The following is a 23,828-nucleotide window of genomic DNA, read 5'->3' as shown; positions in this document are numbered from 1 at the left end:
ACAAATATGCATTTATATTTATTAGGTAGGTATTATTTTATTTTTAAGATCTCCCCACCACCCTTTAATCTTGGTTAAAAATATTTTCATGGACCATCCTAGCCCTGATGGTATCACTATGTATCCTTAGCCAACAACCAGCATTGCCTAGCTTTTGAAATACATGGAGAATTGCAGGCAAGAATGTATGAAATTCTAACAGCGTAAGAGCATGGGGCAGACTTTTCATTCCTATTCTATTGCTTGTGTAGGTATTTATCTTTGAGCAGGTTTGTTATTTGCTTCATTGATTTCCCACTTTATACCAGAAATAAAGCCAGCTCACACGGACACTTAAGATAACACCACAAATTAATATAAATTTCAAGACTTTAGGAAAACTAATTAACATTCTGAATCAGTTTCTTCACAGTATGGTAAAGAATAAGTAAGACACCTTCTAAAAACCCAAGCACACTGAAGGTGCCCAATAAATGTTAGCTCATTTCCTTATCTGGTTAATAAAAAGATATACGTTGATACATAAATTTATGGTAATTATGAGGTTGTTCTATGCTTCTGTGTAGTGCTTTGTGTTTTTAAAATAGGTATACTTTCCTATATATTCTAATTAATTGCCCAGAAAAACAATGTGGGATAAATATAGCAGGTATAATGATCTCCTACTTACATTTTATAAAACTGAAATGGATAGACGTGAAACTTCTAAATCAAGTTCTTTCAGAAAGTTAACATAAGTTTATGTTTAAATAAGCCTATTTATGAGCCTATTACTCTCATTAACTTCTACAACCCTATGAGATGTCTGAGCTGTTTTTTTATTTTTAATTTCATTACTCTTCCATAATGTTCTTCTTTAGAGGCTCACAAATAATCAGCAGAAAACATAACACTTTAATTCCATGCCAATGCATGAAAAAAAGAATAAAAGATAGAAACAAAAACAAATTCCTCCTGAATACAATTGAAAGAGAGCTTTTGTCTGAGATAGGGCCTGAAAATCAGAATCCCCTGTACTATTCTAATTCTCCCTCCTGGTTATGCCCCAGACAAGGAGGATGTGGGGACTATGGTTGGATTTGCAGACACATAGCCAGTGCCAGAGTAGTCAGGAAATTTCTGGATAAGCCCTACTGCTTCAAAGATTCTCAGAGACATGTTGGAGCTGTGATGAGAATTTGTTCATTGATTGGAGAAACTCTTCCCCCTTTCCTGACAGAAGAGAAATCTACTCTCAACTAGCAATAATTTGCACCACTGTCTTATTCTGGTCTGGCCATATTTAATTTCCTCTTTTTTGCCCCTTCCTTCCCATGAGGCAACTGTTCTATAGATTGATTTTGTCCTAATCTATAGCTTCATATAAGTGGAATCACATAGTATATATTCTTCATGTCTGGCTTAGTTTATTCACATAATGTTTTTGAGATTCATCCATGTTATTGCTAGAATCAATAGTTCGGTCCTTTTTTATTACTAGGTAGTGTGCCCCGGTATTAATATACCCATGATTTTCTTATTAATTCTCCTGTCAGTCAGCATCTTGCTTTTTGCCTATTATGAATAGTCCATGAAACTCATACACGATGTGGACATAGGTTTTTTTATTTCTCTTGAATAAATAACTAGAAGTAAAATTATTGAGCATGCAATTACCTTTATTAGAAACCATCAAATGGTTTTTCTAACTGGTCGCACCAATTAACATTCTCATTAGCGATGTGTAAGAGATCCGGTTGTTCCATATCTACGCCAACACTTTAGATCTTCAGTCTTTTAAAAGGTTAGCTATTCTTTTTTTTTTTTAATATTGATTTTGTTTATTTGAGAGAGAGAGAAAGAGAGCACAAGCACAAGCAGGGGGAGGGGCAGAGGGAGAGGGAGAAGCAGGCTCCCCGCTGAGCAGGGAGCCCAACATGGAGCTTGATCCCAGGACCAAACAGAAGACCAAGATCATGACCTGAGCAGAAGGCAGACACTTAACCTACTGAGCCACCCAGGCACCCCTAAAAGTTTAGATATTCTAAATATGATATAGTAATGCTGCATTGTGGTTTTAATTTGCATTCCCCCAAGAACTAATATGTATATTTCCCCTTGTTTTCAGCCATCCATTCGTCTTCTTTTGTGAAGTGCCCACTTCTTTATTAGATTGTCTTCAATAGTGATTTTTCAGAGTTCTTTATATATCCTAAATATAAGTCCTTGGACAGATATTTGTACTGTAAATATTTTCTCCCATTGTGGCTCCCCTCTTCATTTCTTTTTAATGCGGAGATTTTAATTAAGTCCAACTTACCATTTTCTATAGTTAGGTGTCTTGTGACTTATTCAAAACATCTTTGTCTACCCCGAGACTGTAAAGATAGTCTCCTGCTTTAGTGTTAACATTTTGATCAGAGTTTGTCCGTCTTGACACTATTGACATTTCAGACTGGAGAATCCTTTATTGAGGAGTGGGGTTATCCTGTGTTTTGTAGGATATTTAGCAGCATCCACGGCATCTAGCTACTAGATGCCAGTAGCAGGAGTGGTGGCAATAGTAGTAGTAGTAGCTTTCAAGGTCTTTTTTTGCATATGGAAATCTAATAGGTGCAGCATTATTTGTCAAAAAGACTTTCCATTCCGCATTGCCTTGACTTGGCATCTTTCTTGAAAATCAATTGACCTTACTGTGTGCATCTATTTCTCCATTCTCTATTCTATTTCACTGGTCTATTTGTTTATTTTACTCTACTTATTAAACATTTTCTTGAATACCCTAGATTGTTTGCATTTTTATATATATTTAAAATTATTGGTCAAATTCTACAAAAAATTTTAGTTGAGGATTTTAGTTGAGATTGCATTGAAACTATAGATACCTTTTTTATTTTATTTTTATTTTTATTTTTTTTTAATTTTTAATTTTTTTTTTTTTTTAAGATTTTATTTATTTGCGAGAGAGAGAATGAGAGACAGAGAGCATGAGAGGAAGGAGGGTCAGAGGGAGAAGCAGACTCCCCGCCGAGCAGGGAGCCCGATGTGGGACTCGATCCCGGGACTCCAGGATCATGACCTGAGCCGAAGGCAGTCGCTTAACCAACTGAGCCACCCAGGCACCCTGAAACTATAGATACCTTTAAAATGTCATCTTCCAATCCAAAACATGGTATATTTCATCATGTATTTGGGTTCTATAATTTCTCAGCAAAATTTATTGTAGTTTTAAAAGTTGGATATTCATCTTTTCTGATGGCTGAGTAATATTCCATTGTATATATGGACCACATCTTCTTTATCCATTCATCTGTTGAAGGGCATCTCGGCTCTTTCCACAGTTTGGCTATTGCGGACATTGCTGCTATGAACATTGGGGTGCATATGGCCCTTCTTTTCACTACACCTGTGTCTTTGGGGTAAATACCCAGGAGTGCAATTGCTGGGTCATAGGGTAGCTCTATTTTTAAATTTTTGCGGCACCTCCACACTGTTTTCCAAAGTGGCTGTACCAACTTGCATTCCCACCAACAGTGTAAGAGGGTTCCCCTTTCTCCACAACCTCTCCAACATTTGTTGTTTCTTTCCCTGTCCATTTTTGCCATTCTAACTGGTATAAGGTGGTATCTCAATGTGGTTTTGATTTGGATTTCCCTGATGGTTAATGATGATGAACACTTTTTCATGTGTCTGTTGGCCATTTATATGTCTTCTTCAGAGAAGTGTCTGTTCATATCTTCTGCCCACTTTTTGACTTATTTGTTTTTTGGGTATTGAGTTTGAGAAGTTCTTTATAGATCTTGGATACCAGCCCTTTATCTGTAGTGTCATTTGCAAATATCTTCTCCCATTCTGTGGGTTGCCTTTTTGTTTTGTTGACTGTTTCCTTTGCTGTGCAGAAGCTTTTTATCTTGATGAAGTCCCAAAAGTTCACTTTTGCTTTTGTTTCACTAGCCTTTGGAGATGTATCTTGAAAGAAGTTGCTGTGGCCATTGTCAAAGAGGTTACTGCCTATGTTCTCCTCTAGGATTTTTTTTTTTTTTTTTAAAGATTTTATTTATTTATTTGACAGAGAGAGACACAGCGAGAGAGGGAACACAAGCAGGGGGAGTGGGAGAGGGAGAAGCAGGCTTCCCGCTGAGCAGGGAGCCCGATGCGGGGCTCGATCCCAGGACCCTGGGATCATGACCTGAGCCGAAGGCAGACGCTTAACGACTGAGCCACCGAGGCGCCCCTCTCCTCTAGGATTTTGATGGATTCCTGTCTCACATTGAGGCCTTTCATCCACTTTGAGTTTATCTTTGTGAATGGTGTTAGAGAATGGTCGAGTTTCATTCTTCTGCATGTGGCTGTCCAATTTTCCCAGCACCATTTATTGAAGAGACTGTCTTTTTTCCATTGCATGTTTTTTCCTGCTTTGTCAAAGATTAGTTGACCATAGAGTTGAGGGTCCATACCTGGGTTCTCTATTCTGTTCCATTGGTCTGTATGTCTGTTTTTGTGCCAGTACCATGCTGTCTTGGTGATCACAGCTTTGTAATATAGCTTGAAATCGGGCAATGTGATGCCCCCAGCTTTGTTTTTCTTTTTCAACATTTCCTTGGCGATTCGGGGTCTTTTCTGATTCCATACAAATTATAGGATTGTTTGTTCCAGCACTTTGAAAAATGTCATTGGAATTTTGATCGGGATGGCATTGAAGGTATAGATTGCTCTGGGTAGCATAGACATTTTAACAATGTTTATTCTTCCGATCCATGAGCATGGAATATTTTTCCATCTTTTTGTGTCTTCTTCAATTTCTTTCATAAGTGTTTTGTAGTTCCTAGAGTATAGATCCTTTACCTCTTTGGTTAGGTTTATTCCGAGGTATCTTATGGTTTTTGGTGCTATTGTAAATGGAATCGTTTCTCTAATTTCTCTTTCTACAGTTGCATTGTTAATGTATAAGAAAGCAACTGATTTCTGTGCATTGATTTTGTATCCTGCCACATTACTGAATTGCTGGATGAGTTCTAGTAATTTGGGGGTGGAGCCTTTTGGGTTTTCCACATAAAGTATCATGTCGTCTGCGAAAAGAGAGATTTTGACTTCTTCTTTGCCAATCTGAATAATTTTTATTTCTTTTTGTTGTCTGATTGCTGTTGCTAGGACTTCTAGTACTATGTTGAACAATAGTGGTGAGAGTGGGCATCCCTGACGTGTTCCTGATCTTAAGGGAAAGGCTCTCAGCTTTTCCCCATTGAGGATGATATTCGCTGTGGGTTTTTCATAGATGGATTTTATGAACTTGAGGAATGTTCCCTCTATCCCTATACTCTGGAGAATTTTAATCAGGAAAGGATGTTGTATGTTGTCAAATGCTTTTTCTGCATCAATTGAGAGGACCATATGGTTCTTCTCTCTCCTCTTATTAATGTGTTTTATCACATTGATTGATTTGGGAATGTTGAACCAACTTTTACATCAACATGGATGGGACTGGAGGAGATTATGCTAAGTGAAATAAGTCAAGCAGAGAAAGTCAATTATCATATGGTTTCACTTATTTGTGGAACATAAGGAATAGCATGGAGGACATTAGGAGAAGGAAGGGAAAAATGGGGGGGGGGAATTGGAGGGAGAGATGAACCATGAGAGACTATGGACCTGAGAAACAAACAGGGTTTTAGAGGGGAGGGGGAGGGGGGATTGGTTAGACCGGTGATGGGTATGAAGGAGGGCATGTACTGCATGGAGCACTGGGTGTTATACGAAAACAATGGCTCGTGGATCACCACATCAAAAACCAATGATGTATTGTATGGTGACTAACATAACATAATAAAATTTAAAAAAATAAAATTTATTGTAGTTTTAAATGTAGAAATCTTACACATATTTTGTAAAATGTATTCTATATACTTAAAGATGGCTGATAGCATTATAAATTGTATTATTTTAATGTTATATTCTAATTGTTTATTACTTGTGTATTGTATTTCTAATTTTTATAAAATGACTTCAACTCTAACAATTTTTAACTTCACTTTGAAGTTCAGTAATTTGTAGATTTCTTTGGATTTTCTACATGCCAATCACATTGTTTACAAAGAATGAGCCTTATTTTTTCCCAATCTTTATGACTTTTTGTTTTCTTGTCTGTTTCACTGGATAGGACCTTCATCATAATATTGAATAGTAGTGATAAAAGTGGACATTTATGTACTCTTCCTGATCTTAGGGGAAAAGTATTTAATATTTTTACCATTAAGTGTAATGTGAGCTATAGATTTTCATACTCAATGAGTTCCTTCTATTTCTAGTTCAGGTGCTGAGTTTTGCTCTAGCAAGCAGCCAAAAATACCACGATACCATGGAAGCTTTGTTTTTGGTCTTCTAAAGGCAAGGTGTTTTGTTTTTTTCCCTTTTCTTTACAATATAGCCCTTAATCCTTGGTCTTAACTCTAAATATAGGGATTTTCTGGGATTTCAAGGAAACATTGTGTTTACCACTTGAACTCCAAACTCTGACTTTGCAAGATGAGCAGCTATTGTAATCTCTGCTTAACTCTCTGGTCTCTCAGCTACTTCCTTCCTCTGGGTGATATTGTGATTTATAATAAATATATATTTGGTCTTTGTGCCCTTTTCTGGCACAGAGCTAAAACCTTTAGAATTTAGGACAGCTTCTGAGTTGGTGAACATGTGGTGATGCTGGGAAAATGACATGTTGGGAGAGGGTGTAGAAGTCCCTTTCCCCACACCTCACCCTATGCGTCTCTTCCATCTGGCTGTTCCTGAGTGATAGCCTTTTATAATAAACTGGTGATCTAGTAGGTAAGATGTTTCTCTGAGTTCTCTAATCAATCCCAGATTGGGGGTCTTTGGAACCTTATATCTCTAGCTGGTTGATTAGAAGCACAGGTGACAACCTAGAGTTCTGAGAGACATCTGAAGTGGTGGTGATGGGAGGGCCATCTTGTGGGACTGAGCCCTTAACCTATGGGACCTGACACCATCTCCTGGTAGACAGTGTCAGAATTGAGTTGAACTGTAGGACCTCCCAGCGGGTGACAGAGAATTGCTTGGTGGTGTGGGGAAAACCCCCACACATTGAAACTGGTTACTCTGCATAGGTCTGTTAGGAATCAGCCCAGGATTTAGGTGGAATTAATAAGCAGATTTGGTGGCTCCCCTCTGTTTGGTGCTCTCATTTCTTAGAATTTTCCATTTAGTTCCAGGCATCCTGCAACCGCAAATGTCAACATTTATTTCTTTAGTCAGATAAGTTTGCACTTTCATTATGGGCTAAATTCTGTGCAAACTGGGAAGTGTTTTCAGAGGATAAGCAGGATAAATGTAGATTCATTTGTTTGTTTCCCTTCTTCCAGTGACTGAATCCCTTCCAGTTCCTTTCTGGTTGTAGTCGTTTTCCAACGTCTTTGACAGTTTTTATTTTTCATTATTTTGTTCAAAATAAATGTGCTGTGAGTAGGAGGCTTAGCCTGCTAGAAACCATTCCACTCTCACTGATTATCACTCCCCATATTGGATTTCTTACAGTTCCTCAAACACACTTTTCTCTGACCTCTGGGTCTCCACATCTGCTATTCCTTTACCTGGAGCACAGTCACCCCTGCTCTGTGGCTACCTTGTTTCCAATTATCCTTCATGCAGGAGTTGAAACATCAGTTGCTCCACAAAGTTTTTTCTTACCATTTCTTTTTTTTGTTTTTTGTTTTTTGTTGTTTTTTTTTAAGATTTTATTTATTTATTTGACAGAAAGATAGCACAAGTAGGCAGAGCAGCAGGCAGAGGGAGAGGGAGAAGCAGGCTCTCTGCTGAGCAGGGAGCCTGATGTGGGGCTCGATCCCAGGACCCTGGGATCATGACCTGAGCCGAAGGCAGTCACTTAACCAACTGAGCCACCCAGGCGCCCCTTTTCTTACCATTTCTAATGCATACAGGTTGGTTCTGCTGCTATAATTCCCGTAGCACACTGTCCCATTTGTGGTATAAGACTCATCTTGCCTATACTTATTTAACACTTTCTTCCTTCTTAGAGTGTGAGCCGCTTGAGAATAGAAACCGTACTTTATACTAAGCCTCACCGATAAGAAAGTACTCGGTAAAGATTATAGCTTTCTACAATGCCACAGTGTAAAATGTTTTTTTTTTTTCTTTTTTAAATTTATTTATTTGACAGAGAGTTAGAGAGCACAAGCAGGGGGAGCGGCAGGCAGAGGGAAAGGGAGAAGCAGGCTCTCTGCTGAGCAGGGAGACCGATGCGGGGCTCGATCCCAGGACCCTGGGATCATGACCTGAGCCGAAGGCAGCCGCCCAACCGACTGAGCCACCCAGGCGCCCCCACAGTGTAAAATGTTTTGATTACCTTTTCACAAATATTGAGCAAGTGATTTATTAAAGTCATTCATAACGGAATCCATCAGGATACAGATGCATGTACAAGTAGGCATCAACCAATAATTATAACAAAATTTCTTTTTGTCCACTTTGCTAACATTGACTGTGTGTTCAAACTATGTCCGGCTCAGAAGCACAATAGCACCTTTTTGGAGGGTGTTCAGCATCAATAGCACAAAGCAAATATTTAAAAAACTAAGTCCAGATAAGTCTTCTGGTGGCTTTTATATATATCATCACCAAGAAATCCACCTGATAACATGAATGATTTATCATTCATGTCATGAGCTCCAAGACTGTTTTACAGCTTTAAAAAATTCTACTAAGTATAAATATGATCATATTCTTTTCCACTATCCAGAGCTCTCTTTCTCTCTGTAGCTGAGATACATAGAAACATGTTATGCATCTCGGGAGTTGGATTAACTCATTCTAGACAAAAGGGTGACACTGCAATAGGCACCATTAGACATATTTTGTCTTCTCTTCAGGAAACCAAACACATTTAACAAATCAGAGTTTGGATATCCTGGAATGCTCCTGGGCAGTCCATTAATTTCAAGTAGGAACCAGGGTCTAGCACAGGGCATGGCACATCGTTGTGAAACAAACATTTATTTAATAAATCAATGAAAACGGCCACAGCAAAAATTCAAAACAAAGGCAATTACAATAAACAAAGTTTATTGATTAGTCCATAAACATGACCTTTAAAAAAAAAAAAGTATAAACCATACAACTGACTTTGGTAAATAAAACGAGGTGCTCCCCGGGTGGGAGGTCCACCTAACCAGCACAGCTCTTACAGCGCTGAAGACCATTCTCGTTGCAGGCCGTACACTTCAAAGCTTTGAAAGAGTCTGTAAAGCAGTTTCGAAACACTGACATCTTGCTCCCGTGGCAGACGGAGCACGGAAGAAAGCCAAAGCCTCCACAGGAGGGACACTCATGTGGATGCTGCACTCTCTGTAGAGGGACAAGAGAGGACAGAAAATGCGTTAGCATGAACAACTCAATCAGCCTTCCTGTCATTCTGTATTGTGGATGGTCATAAAATAATATTGGCATAATATGGCTGTGGACTTGAAATCACCGACCATTTATGCACATTAGACCCAGGGGGAAAGCTCGCTGAAGTTTCCCTTATTATCCCATTGATGGCCGTCAATAGCACAACCTTGGTTTGTGAAGGCTGGTACATTTTAGGTCAAAGGGTCCATATCCCAGGAAATCTATCATATGAAAACACATATTTACAAACCAAGCAATTCAGGAAATGGTTCTTCGCATTAGGGGAAAGTACTGTAGCTTTCCCTTTAGTATCTCTTAACAGTTTTATATCTTTGTTTATAGAAGAGTATCACTAATAGTGAGTCTGGAAAATCAGAAAACTAAAAGCTGAAGAATGGAGAAGCCACTACCAACTGAAGATTTGTTGTTGTATTGCACATTTGAATAATGCTTTGTTTTTTTAAAAGCACTCTCAAATGTCTTATTGTGTAGAATCTTTCCTTACCCCTCCTTTACACATACAGACACCTTCTACTGCAAAACAGATAATTCAGGCATCTTTACCCTCATTTTATACTTAAGGAAATAGGCATTGAAATCTTAAGACATTTATCTAAGTCCATAAAACTTCCCACAATGGCTATCCGCCGTTCTACCTCAAGTAAAGATAGAATACCCTCCTACTAGAATAAAAATAACTATGCGGTATGTTGAGGATAATATTTTGAAAATTATTCACACACATTTCTATTTGCTTCTTTGAGCACATATCCTTTGCTGGAGTCCACCAGTGGTATCCATCAGCTGTGGAGAGATTAGGACGGAGTCATTACAGAATGCATACAGAAAGAAAAGTGAATTAAGACCAAGCTTCTGACTTGCAAAATAGGAGTCTGCAGCAATGTTTGAAAGCTTGGCTTTGTGAAGAGAATAATTGTTAAAATAAGATTGGGAAATATGAATCTATACACACCCACAGAAACACACTCAGACAAACATATTTTACATACACGTATGTATGGCTATTCTCTAGAGACTCACAACTGCACATACTAAAGTCTCCAAAACACCCAAATGAAAAGGAACCTGATTAATTAGGTTTAACCCACCATTTTCCCAGGACATACAGCTATGATAACCCTTTTTCAAGGAAACAACTATAATTCTCTCACAATTAGTACCTTAAGGAATGCACTTTGGGAAACAAACATTAAGGGCATGATTGCCTGAAAATTTGTATGTTCCCAGACTCCTTTTCAGATACACATTTTCTCTATATAGCAAAGTTCACTTGCAATTACAGTTTGACTTAGCTATTATAGCAAGATGGCAAAATACATATAATATCTCATTTTTAGCGCCACTTTGATGGAAAGTAGTGACTGGCAAGCTGAATGAAACAAACAAGGAACTTTATCGAGATTATAGATTCAAAACTGTCCCAAAAAGTTAGATTGAGCATGTACAGCAATCTAGTTACTATGTAGGTGGGTTTTTGTCATTCCTTTGTGCAAGAATTGACCAAAACATGGTATAGTGAATTTATAATCTTACATAATATTAAAAAGTCTTTAGAAAAGCCCCTTCTTTAGGAAATGAAGAAATTCCTTCATAGGAAAAGGAGCCACTTTTAGTAGCTCTCAGGATAGGAAATGAAGGGAGTTTAAAAGCAAATTATAGGAGAATTAGTAAATAATGGTGTTCTTGTCAAATTTTAGAAAAATATGATAAAGATAGGCCCTTGACATTCACTAGAGCTATGCTAGAAGTTTATATCAAAAATATATAATGACTTGTACAGCAAGAGCCCTGACTTGTCAGAACAGATGTTGGGCTGGCCTAGGTCCTAGAGAAAGGACCTGCAGGACCCCTGAGTCCAGGACTTCACCCATTAGCGCTAGATTATAACTAGGTCTGGGTTCCAAGTCGAATAGGGTTATCAAATTTTGCAATTAAAAATATGACATGCCCAGTTAATTTGAATTTCAGATAGACTACAAATAAATTTTTGTATAGGTATGTACCAAATATTGTCAAACTATGGAAACAGCCCAAGTGTCCCTTGATACTTGAATGGATAAAGAAGATGTGGCAGATATATGCAATGGAATATTACTCAGCCATCTAAAAGAATGAAATCTTGCCATTTGCAAGGACGTGGATGGAGCTAGAGAATATTATGCTAAGTGAAATAAGTCAGAGAAAGACAAAAACAGTATGGTTTCACTCATATGTGGAATTTAAGAAACAAAACAAATGATCATTGGGAGAAAAAAAGAGAGAGAGAGGCAAACCAAGAAAGAGACTCGTAACTATACAGAACAAACGCAGTTATCAGAGGGGAGGCGGGGGGCGATGGTTTAAATACGTGATGGGGATGAAGGAGTGCACTTGTTGTGATGAGCATCAGGTGTTGCATGGACGTGTTGAATCACTATATTGTATGCCTGAAACTAATATTACACTGTATGCTAACTAACTGGAATTTAAATAAAAACAACAAAAAAAGAGCAAATCCCATGGTCATTCCTCTTTAATAGTAGTTTTTAACTTTATTTACATCCATGCTCGTCTCCAATAACATATTACATGGGATCCCTAAACCTAAAAGAGTTAACATGATGAGTGCTGTGACTGAAACAGAAGTGTGGGGGGTGGTGAGCAGGTCTGGAGCTCCCACTGCTCTATTAGCCTCCAGGAATCTCATTCCTGTTAAGTCATCCAGCACAATCTACTCCATTTGTTCTTCTAATAAAAATAAATAATTCAGTCATTTCTAGCTGTCTCCTTCAGAGAGCACTTTTGTTATAATGTTATACTTTCATCAGACTATGGTTCCAACTTAAAAGAGTTTCAACAAAGAGAAAAAACTGGCTTGGATTCGATGTATTAGATGCAGCTAAATAGATGGTTCCGCCCTCAGGACAGATGTTGAAACAGCTAGAAAAGTCCCCTAAACAGGGACAATGTTCTAGGAAGGAGGAAGAAGGAGTAACCGAAGTTAACAATAGTTATTATTCATAGCAACAAAACAGACTTTCTCTTTCAATGAAGAGATTTACTGCAGAAACATTGAATGTGAAGCAATTAGTTCTTCCATGCCCTGTAGCCCAGCAAAGCAAGAAATTATGCAGACCTGGGTGAGACTAACACACAGAGGACTGAGTCTACAGAATGGCCATTCTTTGGAATGGGGGTTTGGGTAGAGGCATGTCTCTTTGGGGTGGAATTCAAGAAAAAAGGAAGGAGAAGTCATCCTCTCCTTTTACCTATTTCTGTTCACATATACTTGGTGAGAGACTTTAAACAAATAGATACTCAGCAGGTGAGACACTTTCATGTATTCATCCATTCCACAGATATTGAGTGTCTACTTGCCAGACACTGTACAAGGCACTGGGGATAAAGCAGTGAGCCAGACACTTCCCTGTTCACTTCGTAGTAGCTCTCAGCCCTACCCTTAGGTCTTTGCATAAGTCTACTCCATACTGCAATCATCTGAATTGAAACACAGAACTCCAGAGTCTCTAACAAAGGACCAAGGGAACAAGGATAAAAGGGGAGAACTCATGAATGGCTATCAAATAGATTTCCTTTGTAGCACAAACTCAAATTCAGAAATATAAAGAGATTTTCCCCTTATCTAATATAGAAACATCAAAGGCTTTCAGTGTCTTCCTCGAGATTAGGAAATGAATATATTTATTATTTTTAACCTCAGATTGCCCACTCCTATTCTAGTAGAGCTTGAAAGACTCTTACGTATTCCAGCAAAGAGGAAGTAATTTATCTGAGTTCCTGTAACCATAAACCTCATCATCCAAATTGTCTATGGAGCAAATTTATCCACATAACAAACTGTCAAAGAGTGCACACTTGGCATATAATCATCTCTGGACAATTTACCTCTGTCTATGTATTTTGTTTTAAACTATAGTCAACAATTTAATGCAGCAAATGCTTGTTAAGTGCCTGCTAAACACCTCTGTCTGATCAAGCTGCTAATAGACACAATCTTTCCTGATAATCAGAGTTTCCAGCACCCTCCATTTGCAGACTTGAGAAAGAAGCCACTGAACAAAATGCAGACACAGAGGAAATTTGTAGCTTACTATCCTAAATGTGTAAGTCTAAATATATGGGTCCGATTCTTGAACCCCGGGTGATGGATTGCCACAGACCTACTTAATAAGATGTTCAGATTTCAGAGAGAGGCAGACAGGGTACATGGCCTGATTTCCCAGGTGAGTGGGTGGTGCTCTCCTGCTGTGGTCTATGAATACGCCATGGCCACCCCCAGCGGGAGGGGCAAGGGGTGATCATCCAGAACTCTGCTTCTCCAGGGAGGGTTAGGACAGTTTCTGACAGCTCCAATGCCCTGTAAAAATACCCATAGCATCCTCCATGTGTAGCTGAAAATCTTACTTCTGTTCTTCATGAACAATAAGTAAGTAGTCACCAGCTCTCAGGGGAGAGTCAGATTTTACAAGAAAAAAGTACAGGAAATGGACACTATGTTGGCAATCTCATTAGAATGACAAGAATGTTTGTTCATATCTTTAAAAAAAATAGCGAGGCTAAAGCTTACGTGGAGCGTCTCTACCATCTGCAATCTTTAATTCAGTATCTGCCATAACCAGGTGTTTGTTAATACATCTCAAGGCTCCCCTGGCTTTCTCTGTGTGGACTCCAGCAGGATCAGCTATCCATCATGGTTATTGTTTAGGGGGAGCCTTAAACACTTCTTTGCTTCTAATCTCCAGCTTGTTTATTCATATAAAGGAATTCATAAATATATAAATAAATAAATTTTACTCAAATGGTGTTTTCATTTCATCCTTCTCACCCAAGCATTATCCTACATAAAATACTGAAAACTAGGACCCGAATTATGAGGACCAGGACAGTCATTGTCTACCATGTAGCACCAAGTAACAGCAAACTAGAACCTGGCAAGGTCTGTCTGGTTTCTCTTGAAAGTTATCACCAATTTACCTATCTTCCAGGATGCCCCACCCCTAGTTTCCAAGAGCCTAGTGTTAAAATCTAGCCTGTTCCCTGGACCTAATGCTCTGTCTACTTGAGCCTTGGGTCTTGCCACATATGGTCAGATTTCCCAGACAACTACATGCCACTTAATTTGAGAGTCATGGCAGCATAGATTCATGCTTAAGACCATGGGCTTTGGAGTCAAGGTGATTAGAATCATGAATCAAACACTATGTGTAAGATCTTCAGCAAGTGATCTAATCCTCTGTGCCTCCATTTCCTTGTCAGTAAAATGAGGATAATAACAGAACCCAACCTGCCGAATTGTTGTGAGGTTTCAATGACTCAATACATGTAAAACATCAAGAATATTACTTGCTACCTAGTTAAGTCTCCAATGTTTCCAACCTCATGAATATTTAACTCCTACTCTGCTGCCAAAAGTCAGCTTGAAGAATGGGATGGGTTTAGACCTGAATCTTGCATCCCTTATCCACTTTTCTTGGCTCTTCCAATTGCCTCTCCTGAAGGTCAGTATCATTACCTAGGTTAGTGAGTCTTAAGCCTCCTTTTCAGCAGAGTTTAGGGCTTTCTTGGACAGGTGCAATTTCTCTACCAGTTTTGTTATATGGGAAAAGCAGCCCAATAGAGTTATAGCACCTTACAGCAACTACAACAGCAGAAGCCAGTACCATACAATTCTTTTCAACATCACGAATAGTCTTAAATATTTGCACCTTATTTTTGTCCTCTGTAGAATGGAGACAGACTTAATGAAGAGAAAAAAATCTTCTTTCCAAAATATTTGAGCTGAGGGAGAAAGGTTATATTTATATAGCATGATGGTGTTAATCAAGTTGAATTAAGGGATTATAGACTCAAAGAATAAAAGTCCATGAACAGCTAAGCCAATCATCAATCTTTAAAAAGAATGAGAGAGATTTACCCTATATGACTCTAAAAGATGCTGTTAAACCACAGAAATGAAAACAGTATGACATTGGTACAATAAGAACAGACTATGGAACTGACTAGAGAACTTAAACCAAGACCCAAGTATAAATGGGGATTTACTATGATATAAAATTGGCACAACAAAGCAATAAAAAAATAGTAGATTATTTAATAGGTGATTTGGGGAAACTATCTCATCACAAGTAAGAAAATGAAGGGCAACCCTGTTGGGACCCTTCTCACTCCTGAGAACTTTTTCTGTATCTTCACTTAATAAACTTCTATCGCTTTACTAACAAACAAAAAAAAAAAAAAAAAAAAAGAAAGAAAGAAAAGAAAAGAAAATGAAAGTGCATTCCATATGAATTAAGACCTAGATGTGAAATGTTATAAAGTTAATAGAAAGTAATATAGGATGATAATTATATGAACTTAAGATGAAAGTTTACTTCATTATGAGGAAGAATGATCAATTTGATTATATCAGAGGATTTCTATTGGATGAAGGACATCATGAAAGAAACTGAAAAAAGGAAAGGAAATACTGACAATGACTAAAACAAACAAAAAATTATTTAGAATACAGAAGGGGCTTCTGAAAACCAACCAAGAAAAAAAAGACAATTCCAAGACTTTTAAGATGTAAGGTGTAAGAATACACAATTCACACAAGAAATTTAAAATCTAACAAGCATAAATGAGATACCTAAACTCAGTGGTAATCAGGAAAATGTAAATTAGAACAAAAGGGCAATATATATTTACACCTATACCCTAGCAAAAATTAGAGAACAATACATTAGAGAACAATATAAAAGAGTAAAGAATGCAGAAACAAACAAATAAAAGAATGTGGGAACACACTAAACTTCTTTCTCTACAAGAGGGAATATCTGCAAGGTGCAACCATTTCAGAGACCCATCTACCTGGAAAATTAAGTGTATGCTTAAGCAATTTCTACTCCCAGAGAAATCCATAAGGGAACATGTTCAAGGCTGTTCCTGGCAGCACTGTTTGAGAAGGGTGTTGAAGGACATTGGGGTATCCACTGGTGGAAAAGTAGGTAGGTAAAAAATAGTGGGTGGTCACCATGGAGCTGCACTGTCCAAAACAGGAGCCACTGGCCACATGTGGCTATTTAAATTTAATTTTAAATCAAATAAAATTAAATAAAATTAAAATTTCAGTTTCTCAGTCACACTAGCCATATTACTCATGATAGTAGTGGTTATAAAGTGCTCAGTAGCCATATGTAGCCTGTGGCTCCTACTTTGGATAATACAGATATAAAATATTTCCATCATGGAGTAGTTAGAAGAAATGGATTAAATGTTCATACAGTAACATAGATGGTCCTTAAAAACATAGCATCTAGTGAAAATAATTTGCAACAAAATTAGGTAAAGTACATAACAGCATTACATAAATTAAAAATGTACACAGAAAATAATAATACACTTTAACCGAGTTAAATCATTTAAATAAAAAGATATGCCAAATTAATGGTTTCAAGAGGTTGGAGTCGAGTATAGAGACAAAAGGAAAAAAATAAATCCATACATACAGATTTTCAAGCTGAGAGGAGTTTCAAACTATGGAGTACCTGCCCTCATTGTATTTGTCCTTTGGAAAAGATCACAATATGAATAAGACATGACTCCTAAAACCAAGGCATACATAGTTCATTTGGGACATGAGTCAAATAACCAAAGAAAAATAATACAAAAGTCAAAAAAAATTTGATAAGCATCCAACAAAAAGAGAGTTATAGGAATTCCAAGGTGAGAGAGACCAGGAATGATTTGGGGAAGAAGGGATACTCTATGTTGGTTTTGAAGATGGTGGAAGGAAATGAGGAATTGGACCAAGAGCATTCTAGTCAGACAAGACAGCTTGCACAAAGGAATGGTAGGAAGAAGCCACAAATAGTTCTCTCTTTCAGGTGAGGTACAAAAAATGGTAGAGAATCAGACATGAGGTCAGTAAAGGAAACTAAAGCAAGAAGAGCTGGTATGGCATATAGATAGATACTGGGTGACCATATTGCCCAGTTCACCTGGGAGTGTCCTGGTTCATGTGTGCAGGCCCAGAACAATTATTAATAGACCCTTTTCACTCTCAAAGTGTCCCAGTTTGGGCAAGAAAACATATGACTTTCCTACTGATAGAGAGAAACAGGCTGATAAAATAGTTTAGCGGAGGGCTTCCTGGTTCCATATTGATTTGATACATTATATATTTGAACCAAGCACTGCTCTGATGCTATAATTATAAGGATTGGAACAAAATTAAAGTGTGCACTTTTGGAGAAACCATTTTTCTGTAATCTTTAGAAATGATAAGCTGGTCCATGGGAAAAATAATTTAAATGAAAAATTGTAAATGTGCTTCAAGACAATTGCCTGATTCTGAAACACCTCATCAACATCTCTATTACGAAGAATTAGGCTCTAATAATGCTGACTGGAATTCTCATCTAATAGTATGAGGTTGGGAGAAGCTAACACCAAAGTCACTCCAGCTGGAGCAAACCTAATGGCAGGTGATATCAAATTAAAACTACCACACGTACCCTGTTCCATATTTGTAAGAACATGAGGAGAAAAATGCAATTAGGAAAACTCAATTACAATCAGAATGTGTTTAACATTTTGATTACTAAAAATAAGTTGCTAAAAGCACAATTACCTCAATTTTGGTTAAGAGGTCTTGCAGTTCTCCTGATTCATTCATTGACAAAATTTTCTCAGCACCCTATTAACAAGAAAGGGTCGGGGGGGAGAAAATCCATTTTGTTAGTATTGGAGGAAACAAAGTTCTAGCCAGGAGAGAGCTTAACCCACAAGATATGAACACCATTCTTCCCTTAAGATCTAAGTAAACTTACAACCAGGAGGCCAAAGAAGGGAGGAAATTTCTTTTTCCCTTCACATATTCTCCCATTTAGTAAGGCTTAGTGGGAGCAGAAGGAAGACTGCCAGCAGGAGGTGAGAGCTGGGAAGCCCACAACTGTCAGATTACATCCAGATATGGAAGGTTCCAGCACGCCGCCTCGGAGTTGTTCAGTTCTGCCATCTGGAAAAGGAGACCATTGAGCAAATTCCCAGCCGGGGCTGTCTCCACCCTATTCCCAGCAGTGCTGACATGACCCTTTTTACAGTCATGGATGTAAAGATAGCAGCAGCTAATAGCAATAATGAAATTAATAACCACTGACACAAATTAAGCACGCATTATGAACCAGGCAGCCAACATCATCTGATTAGAAGTGGTAGACTCTATTAATAGCACAAAGTGAGCCTCAGTGAGATTAAGCAACAATTCCAAGGCCACGCAGAAAGCAAGCAGAAAGGGAATTTGAACACAAGAAGGGAACTCACCCCACATGGAAGGAAACGTGCCAGATTCCTGGAGAAATCTGAATGCAACCCTGAGCCAATCCCAAACTTGACCATGAAACCGAGAACAGGGGCAATGTTCACACTTTCCAACAAACTCACAGTGTTTCTTCCAACTACCGCGTTCTCCTTTCCTGCCCAGCCTCTTACATTCTCCTACTCGATTTCCCAAAGTAGAGGCATACAGAAGGAAGGAAATTATTTCTGATCAAAGGCAGAGACCATAACAGTTGCTGGCACAGAAGAGGTGTTGAATCAACTTTTGATTAATCAACAAGACGGGGAGAAATAGCATCACACAGTAAATGCTTCTTGGATTCCTCTGCGCACGGGGCTGGGTGGAAAACTCAAAGACTCACTTAAAAAAATTTAAAAGGTCTTTGTACTTAAGAAGGTTACAATAGATTTTTATGCAAACACCCAACAAAGTAAGCCACAATGTAGAATGGAAAGGGAAAGTGTCAAGTGGGTGGTGCAGAGAAGGACAGCGAGGAAATCCTAATATGGGTGGGAAGGATCTGCTTATTGAGGGCAGAGAAGGCTTTCTGAGGTTAGTGGCATTTGATCTGGACTCTGAAGCTTAAGGGAGGTTTCTAAGACAGCGTAGGCAATTTTCAAACTGGTGTAGAGGAGCCTTTAGTTCTGGATTTTATTTCAGTTTATCTTATAAAACTCATGTCATCTTAATCACCATCAGAAATGTCAACTTGATATATTAAAAAGTACTATGAATGAAGATGCAGGGTTCCAAAGGATAGATGTAGCTCTACAGGGCAGGTTATATTCTTTTACTTGGGGGTGGCTTGGCCAGGAGTACAAAGAGACACCTACAGTGGGAACCAAGGTAACAAAAGCAGCAAAGAAAACATGAAATTCTAAATCGTAGCCATAACTGGTAATATTCTACTTTTGCTGCATTCTATTTCTTTTATGAGTCAGCTACGTGCTAAAATGGGAAAAGCTCCTGGGGAATCTCGTCCATGAGCGAAAGCAGCGAGGAGAATATATGACTCATTTTTCCTCAATGAAAGCACATGCACCACAATGACCCCAAACAAAATGAATATCCCAGAGAAGCTATCACACATCTGCTTCCCAGCACTTTTCTTATCTCAGCTGTCAATGAGCCTTAGTCAGTTGTTTAAAATACAATGAATAGGCCAGGAAAGGACTTCTCATTACCCATCAATACATGCAATTTGCCCTGCCTCAGCCAAGTAATTCCAGCACCATCAATAGTGCAAGAGCAGGTTCTGCGTTTCAATAGAAACACAGGCTTTGCTCACATTAAGCAATATATATACCTAAATGCATGATAGTCACCTGCTCTTCAAGACACGCCTGGGGTCTGGTGCATAGGTGGTGTACCAAGTGCTGAAGGTGGGAAAAATTCTGCTCTGTACCGGAGACGTGGGAGCTGAGGACTCGGTGCTCTCTCAACGGCTGCTACTCAGCATAGCCTCCACCCACAAGTCCACCTGGCCGGCCCTCAGATCATTTCCTCAGAATGAGCCTTCTGCTCTTTTGCCAACTACTGAGCAGGAACAGTAGTCAAAGTCCCCCGCCTCCCCACTGGGTCCCGCGTCCCCAACCTCCACCTGACCCTGTCCTTGCCAAACCTAAGTGCAAGCATGTAAGTCTACCATTCAGTTCCACGCAAGTAGAAATTAATTAATCTTTCTCTTCCTTGGCATAGTTTTCCAAGACTTCCAGGATACCTATGGAAATATTTCTAATGTATTTTTCAGTGATTCAGATTTTTTTTCTGAAAATTAATACAATCCTGAAATTAATGATAATAGGAATGTGCGGGGTGCTTTATAGACACTGGCTCTTTTAATCATCAGTGCAAAGTAAGCGTTATTATCTCATTTTTTTAAATAAAGAAAATAAAGTTTGAAGGAAATAAGGAACATGCCCAGCACCTTTTAGTTCATCAACACAAAGCCTAGCCAGATCTTGAATTCAGGTCACACTGCCTCTAAAACCTGCACTCTTTCCATGATGCCATGCATGCTGTCTGCTCATTGATACAATTTATTAGTGAAAAAAATGCTACAGATAAATCCTAGTCTGCGGAACATGACCGTTTATGATTAGGATTCCCTGTTGACAAGGTGCCCAAGAAAGTCAAGTGAGTGCAAGCTTTCACTGCAAGGACTCTAAACAATTCATTTGAATGTGCCAGAGAAGCTAAGGAACATCCCAGTTTCCTTCTTAGGTCAGTGTCATGCCTTATTTGGTTATTTCAAATACACTGCATATTCCAGGAAAAGACTTACTTCATTATCAACTTCAATACATGAAATTAGCTCTATTCTCAAATTCTTCCCACCTTAAAATTCTGAGCAGTGAGCTGTGACATGTGAACAAACCACTTTATTTTACATGTAACAAGCTTCTCAGATGAAGATAAGACACTCTACATAATCGTTCCTCATATAAATCACCAAAAAGAGACTCACACCTTCAAGGAACAAGAACAAGTTGAGAAAAGTTATCAGCCCCTTGCTGATTAGGACTGCCAGACACTTACCCAACATTTTTGATCCATGAATGTGCAAAAACATGCCACCATACTCATTCATACTTATGTTCATTCACCTATTACCACATTCAACAGTTTGGAGCCTCCATGATGGGTTAGGCACTGTGCTAAGTGTTAGAGATATAAACCATAAACAAACAAACAAAAAGGCTCCCTGTACTGAGGGAGGTAAAATCTTTTGGAGGAGACAGATGTTAAACAAAAGATCACACACATAAATGTAAATTTATCACTGTCATAAATACCACAAAAGAGATGTTGGTACAAGATGTTGTAAAAGTATATATAGTAAGGTGTAATTAACCTAATCAACAAGATTAGGGAAAACTCTGTAAAGTAATGATTAAGCTGTTATCTTTATGAAAACGAGTAGGTAACTGAGCACATAGATAGAATGAAAGGAAGGAAATTAATTAGGGAAATAAGACTACCAAATATCATATGTACACAACTTTTTATGGTCACCATTTCCTTTGATCCAAAATGAGAAAAATTATGTTCAATGAAACTTCCTATCAGATTCTGCATAGTATTTTGGATTGGTGCCCTGGAAGAAACATAGGGAAGATACCAGGCCACAGTGTGAGCAGTCTATTTTACCAATAAGCTGAGGAGAACATAAAGTTGGTATAAGCCAGCTTAGATTCATCATACTCTTCCAGATCTCTGTGAAGAGTTGTAGGTCAGGGGTTTCCAAACATCATCATCGAAAACCAAAATAAACAAATACAAACACGTAAGTACTTTTTTCCAAAGAATTACTTAAAGTCACTCATATAGATTTTAGCTGTCTCCAGGCTGATGGATCTCCATGCTGATATCCAGGCTCTGCGAGTCCGCATTGAACACCCACGTTTGGAAACCATTGACCTGAAATTTCTGAGAGGTCCAGAAGAACTAAAAAAAAATGTTCTCATTAACCAAAACCAAACACAACTTTTAATGTATATATACATATAAGCATATTGTGTGTTATACATATATATTACATATTATTTTGTTTTAATTTTTATTGACATTTATTCACATACCACTTCATCTTACTAAGAAAGTTGCCCACAATACAAGATCCATACAATGATATAATAAAATAAAATTTGAATAAAAATTCAGGACATAAGAAATGTCCTAAATACATTTCAAAATGATAGCTAGGATTGAGCCTTAAATTTAATTCTAAGCCAGCTCCTCAGTTGAGACAAAGTTTTTCTTAGCATGGTCGTCAAACAACGCAATGCCTTACCATAATACTTTAGACGATCTGGCTACTATAATAAATAATACCCCTGCTTTTTCATTAACCATAAAAATACAGTCTCCAAATAAATACCAGCACAGAAGTGGCTCTTGACTCAAATAGTACAAGTTTTCATCCTTCCTGCTGGCTTCAAGCAGGCTCCTTTTGCCTCTCGCTTAACTACCTCCCTGCCATATATTTTTTTCTATTTTACCAGTAAACTGCTTGCTGAGTATCTTCTGGTGACTGGGATGAAACCCAAACTCCTCAGCATGGTTGACAAAAACCTCCACAATCTGGTGGGACCAGCCCTTCCAGCCCTGTCCTTTAATACCATGTACTCCCGATACTCTGAATCTCTCTCCTTCTCCTGGACCTACCAGGTCCTTCCATGAGATAATGTGCCATTGCCCATGATCTGTACCTTTGCCCAAAGTTTCTTCTATCCTTCCCACCCTCTCCTGGAAAACTTCTCGACGTCCTTCCAAACCCAAACAAAATGTTACCTTACTGATGAAGCTTCTTTGATTTTCCCAGACAAAAATCAGTATTCCTTCCTCTGGGCTCTCAGACCACATTATGCCCCACTGCACAGCGAGCCCAACAGTGATTACAGGGGCCACGACTTCTTCACAGACCCAGTGCTTTGTGTGCTGCACCAGAGACACTCAATAAGTATTCGCCATATTAATGTCTTCAGCCGTTTTGTAGTAAATACAGCATTAAATTCCAAATGGCTGTTTCTTATGATGAAGGCTGATTTAAAAAGGACAGATAAGCAAAGGCATAAATCAAAATGCACCTTGGTGGAGGTAAATCTGCAAGCTGATTCGATTTGATGATAGAATGCCAGACACCTAGAGGAGTGAGAGGAACGAACACGGTGTAAATGCTTTCTCCTAACCATCGCTTCTTTCAGCAGGACACTTGATGGGAAGTGAAGAGCAAACCACTGCAGGCCACACTCTGATGAAGACGAGGAGGCCAGGACTCTCTAGTGTCAGTTGCTAAAGGATTTTTCTGCTGTGTAATCAGGAGAGCAGATGGCAGGGTTGGCATTCAAGGAGCTCAACCAGTACCTAGCATGGTGACTGCCAAAGGATGGGCTCAATAAATGTTTGTTTCTGGGGCTGCCATGCCCACCAGAACAGGAGGTTACATCAACCCTGGAGACAGGCCACCTGAGCCCTGCTGACAAAGGCAGAATTTACTTTAGGAATCAACTCTGGATCATCTCCAGTACATGAACAAACTCCATTGAGACCCTGGAGTTCTATACCAAACACTTAGGCCTGGAAAACGTTC

General features: G+C 38.6%; 1 protein-coding gene across 2 annotated transcripts in view; it reads right to left on the bottom strand.

Moving 5' to 3' along the window:
* Window positions 1–9,036: 9,036 nt before the first annotated feature.
* LOC118526002 (glutaredoxin domain-containing cysteine-rich protein 1) overlaps window positions 9,037–23,828 on the bottom strand; it is a 308,805-nt gene continuing 294,013 nt past the window's right edge. Inside the window, exons 3-4 of one of the 2 annotated variants that reach the window (XM_078068560.1) lie at window positions 18,029–18,094; window positions 9,037–9,351 (exon numbers count right to left, since the gene is read on the bottom strand). In XM_078068560.1, the coding sequence (XP_077924686.1) occupies window positions 9,172–9,351; window positions 18,029–18,094 (246 nt within the window). In that variant the 3' untranslated portion in view covers window positions 9,037–9,171. The remainder of the gene's footprint in view (window positions 9,352–18,028; window positions 18,095–23,828) is intronic. The other variant, XR_013446329.1, reaches the window with a different exon arrangement.

The sequence above is a fragment of the Halichoerus grypus genome, chromosome 3, assembly GCF_964656455.1.
Source record: "Halichoerus grypus chromosome 3, mHalGry1.hap1.1, whole genome shotgun sequence".
NCBI lineage: Eukaryota > Metazoa > Chordata > Mammalia > Carnivora > Phocidae > Halichoerus > Halichoerus grypus.
This window is presented reverse-complemented; position numbering and strand designations above follow the sequence as displayed.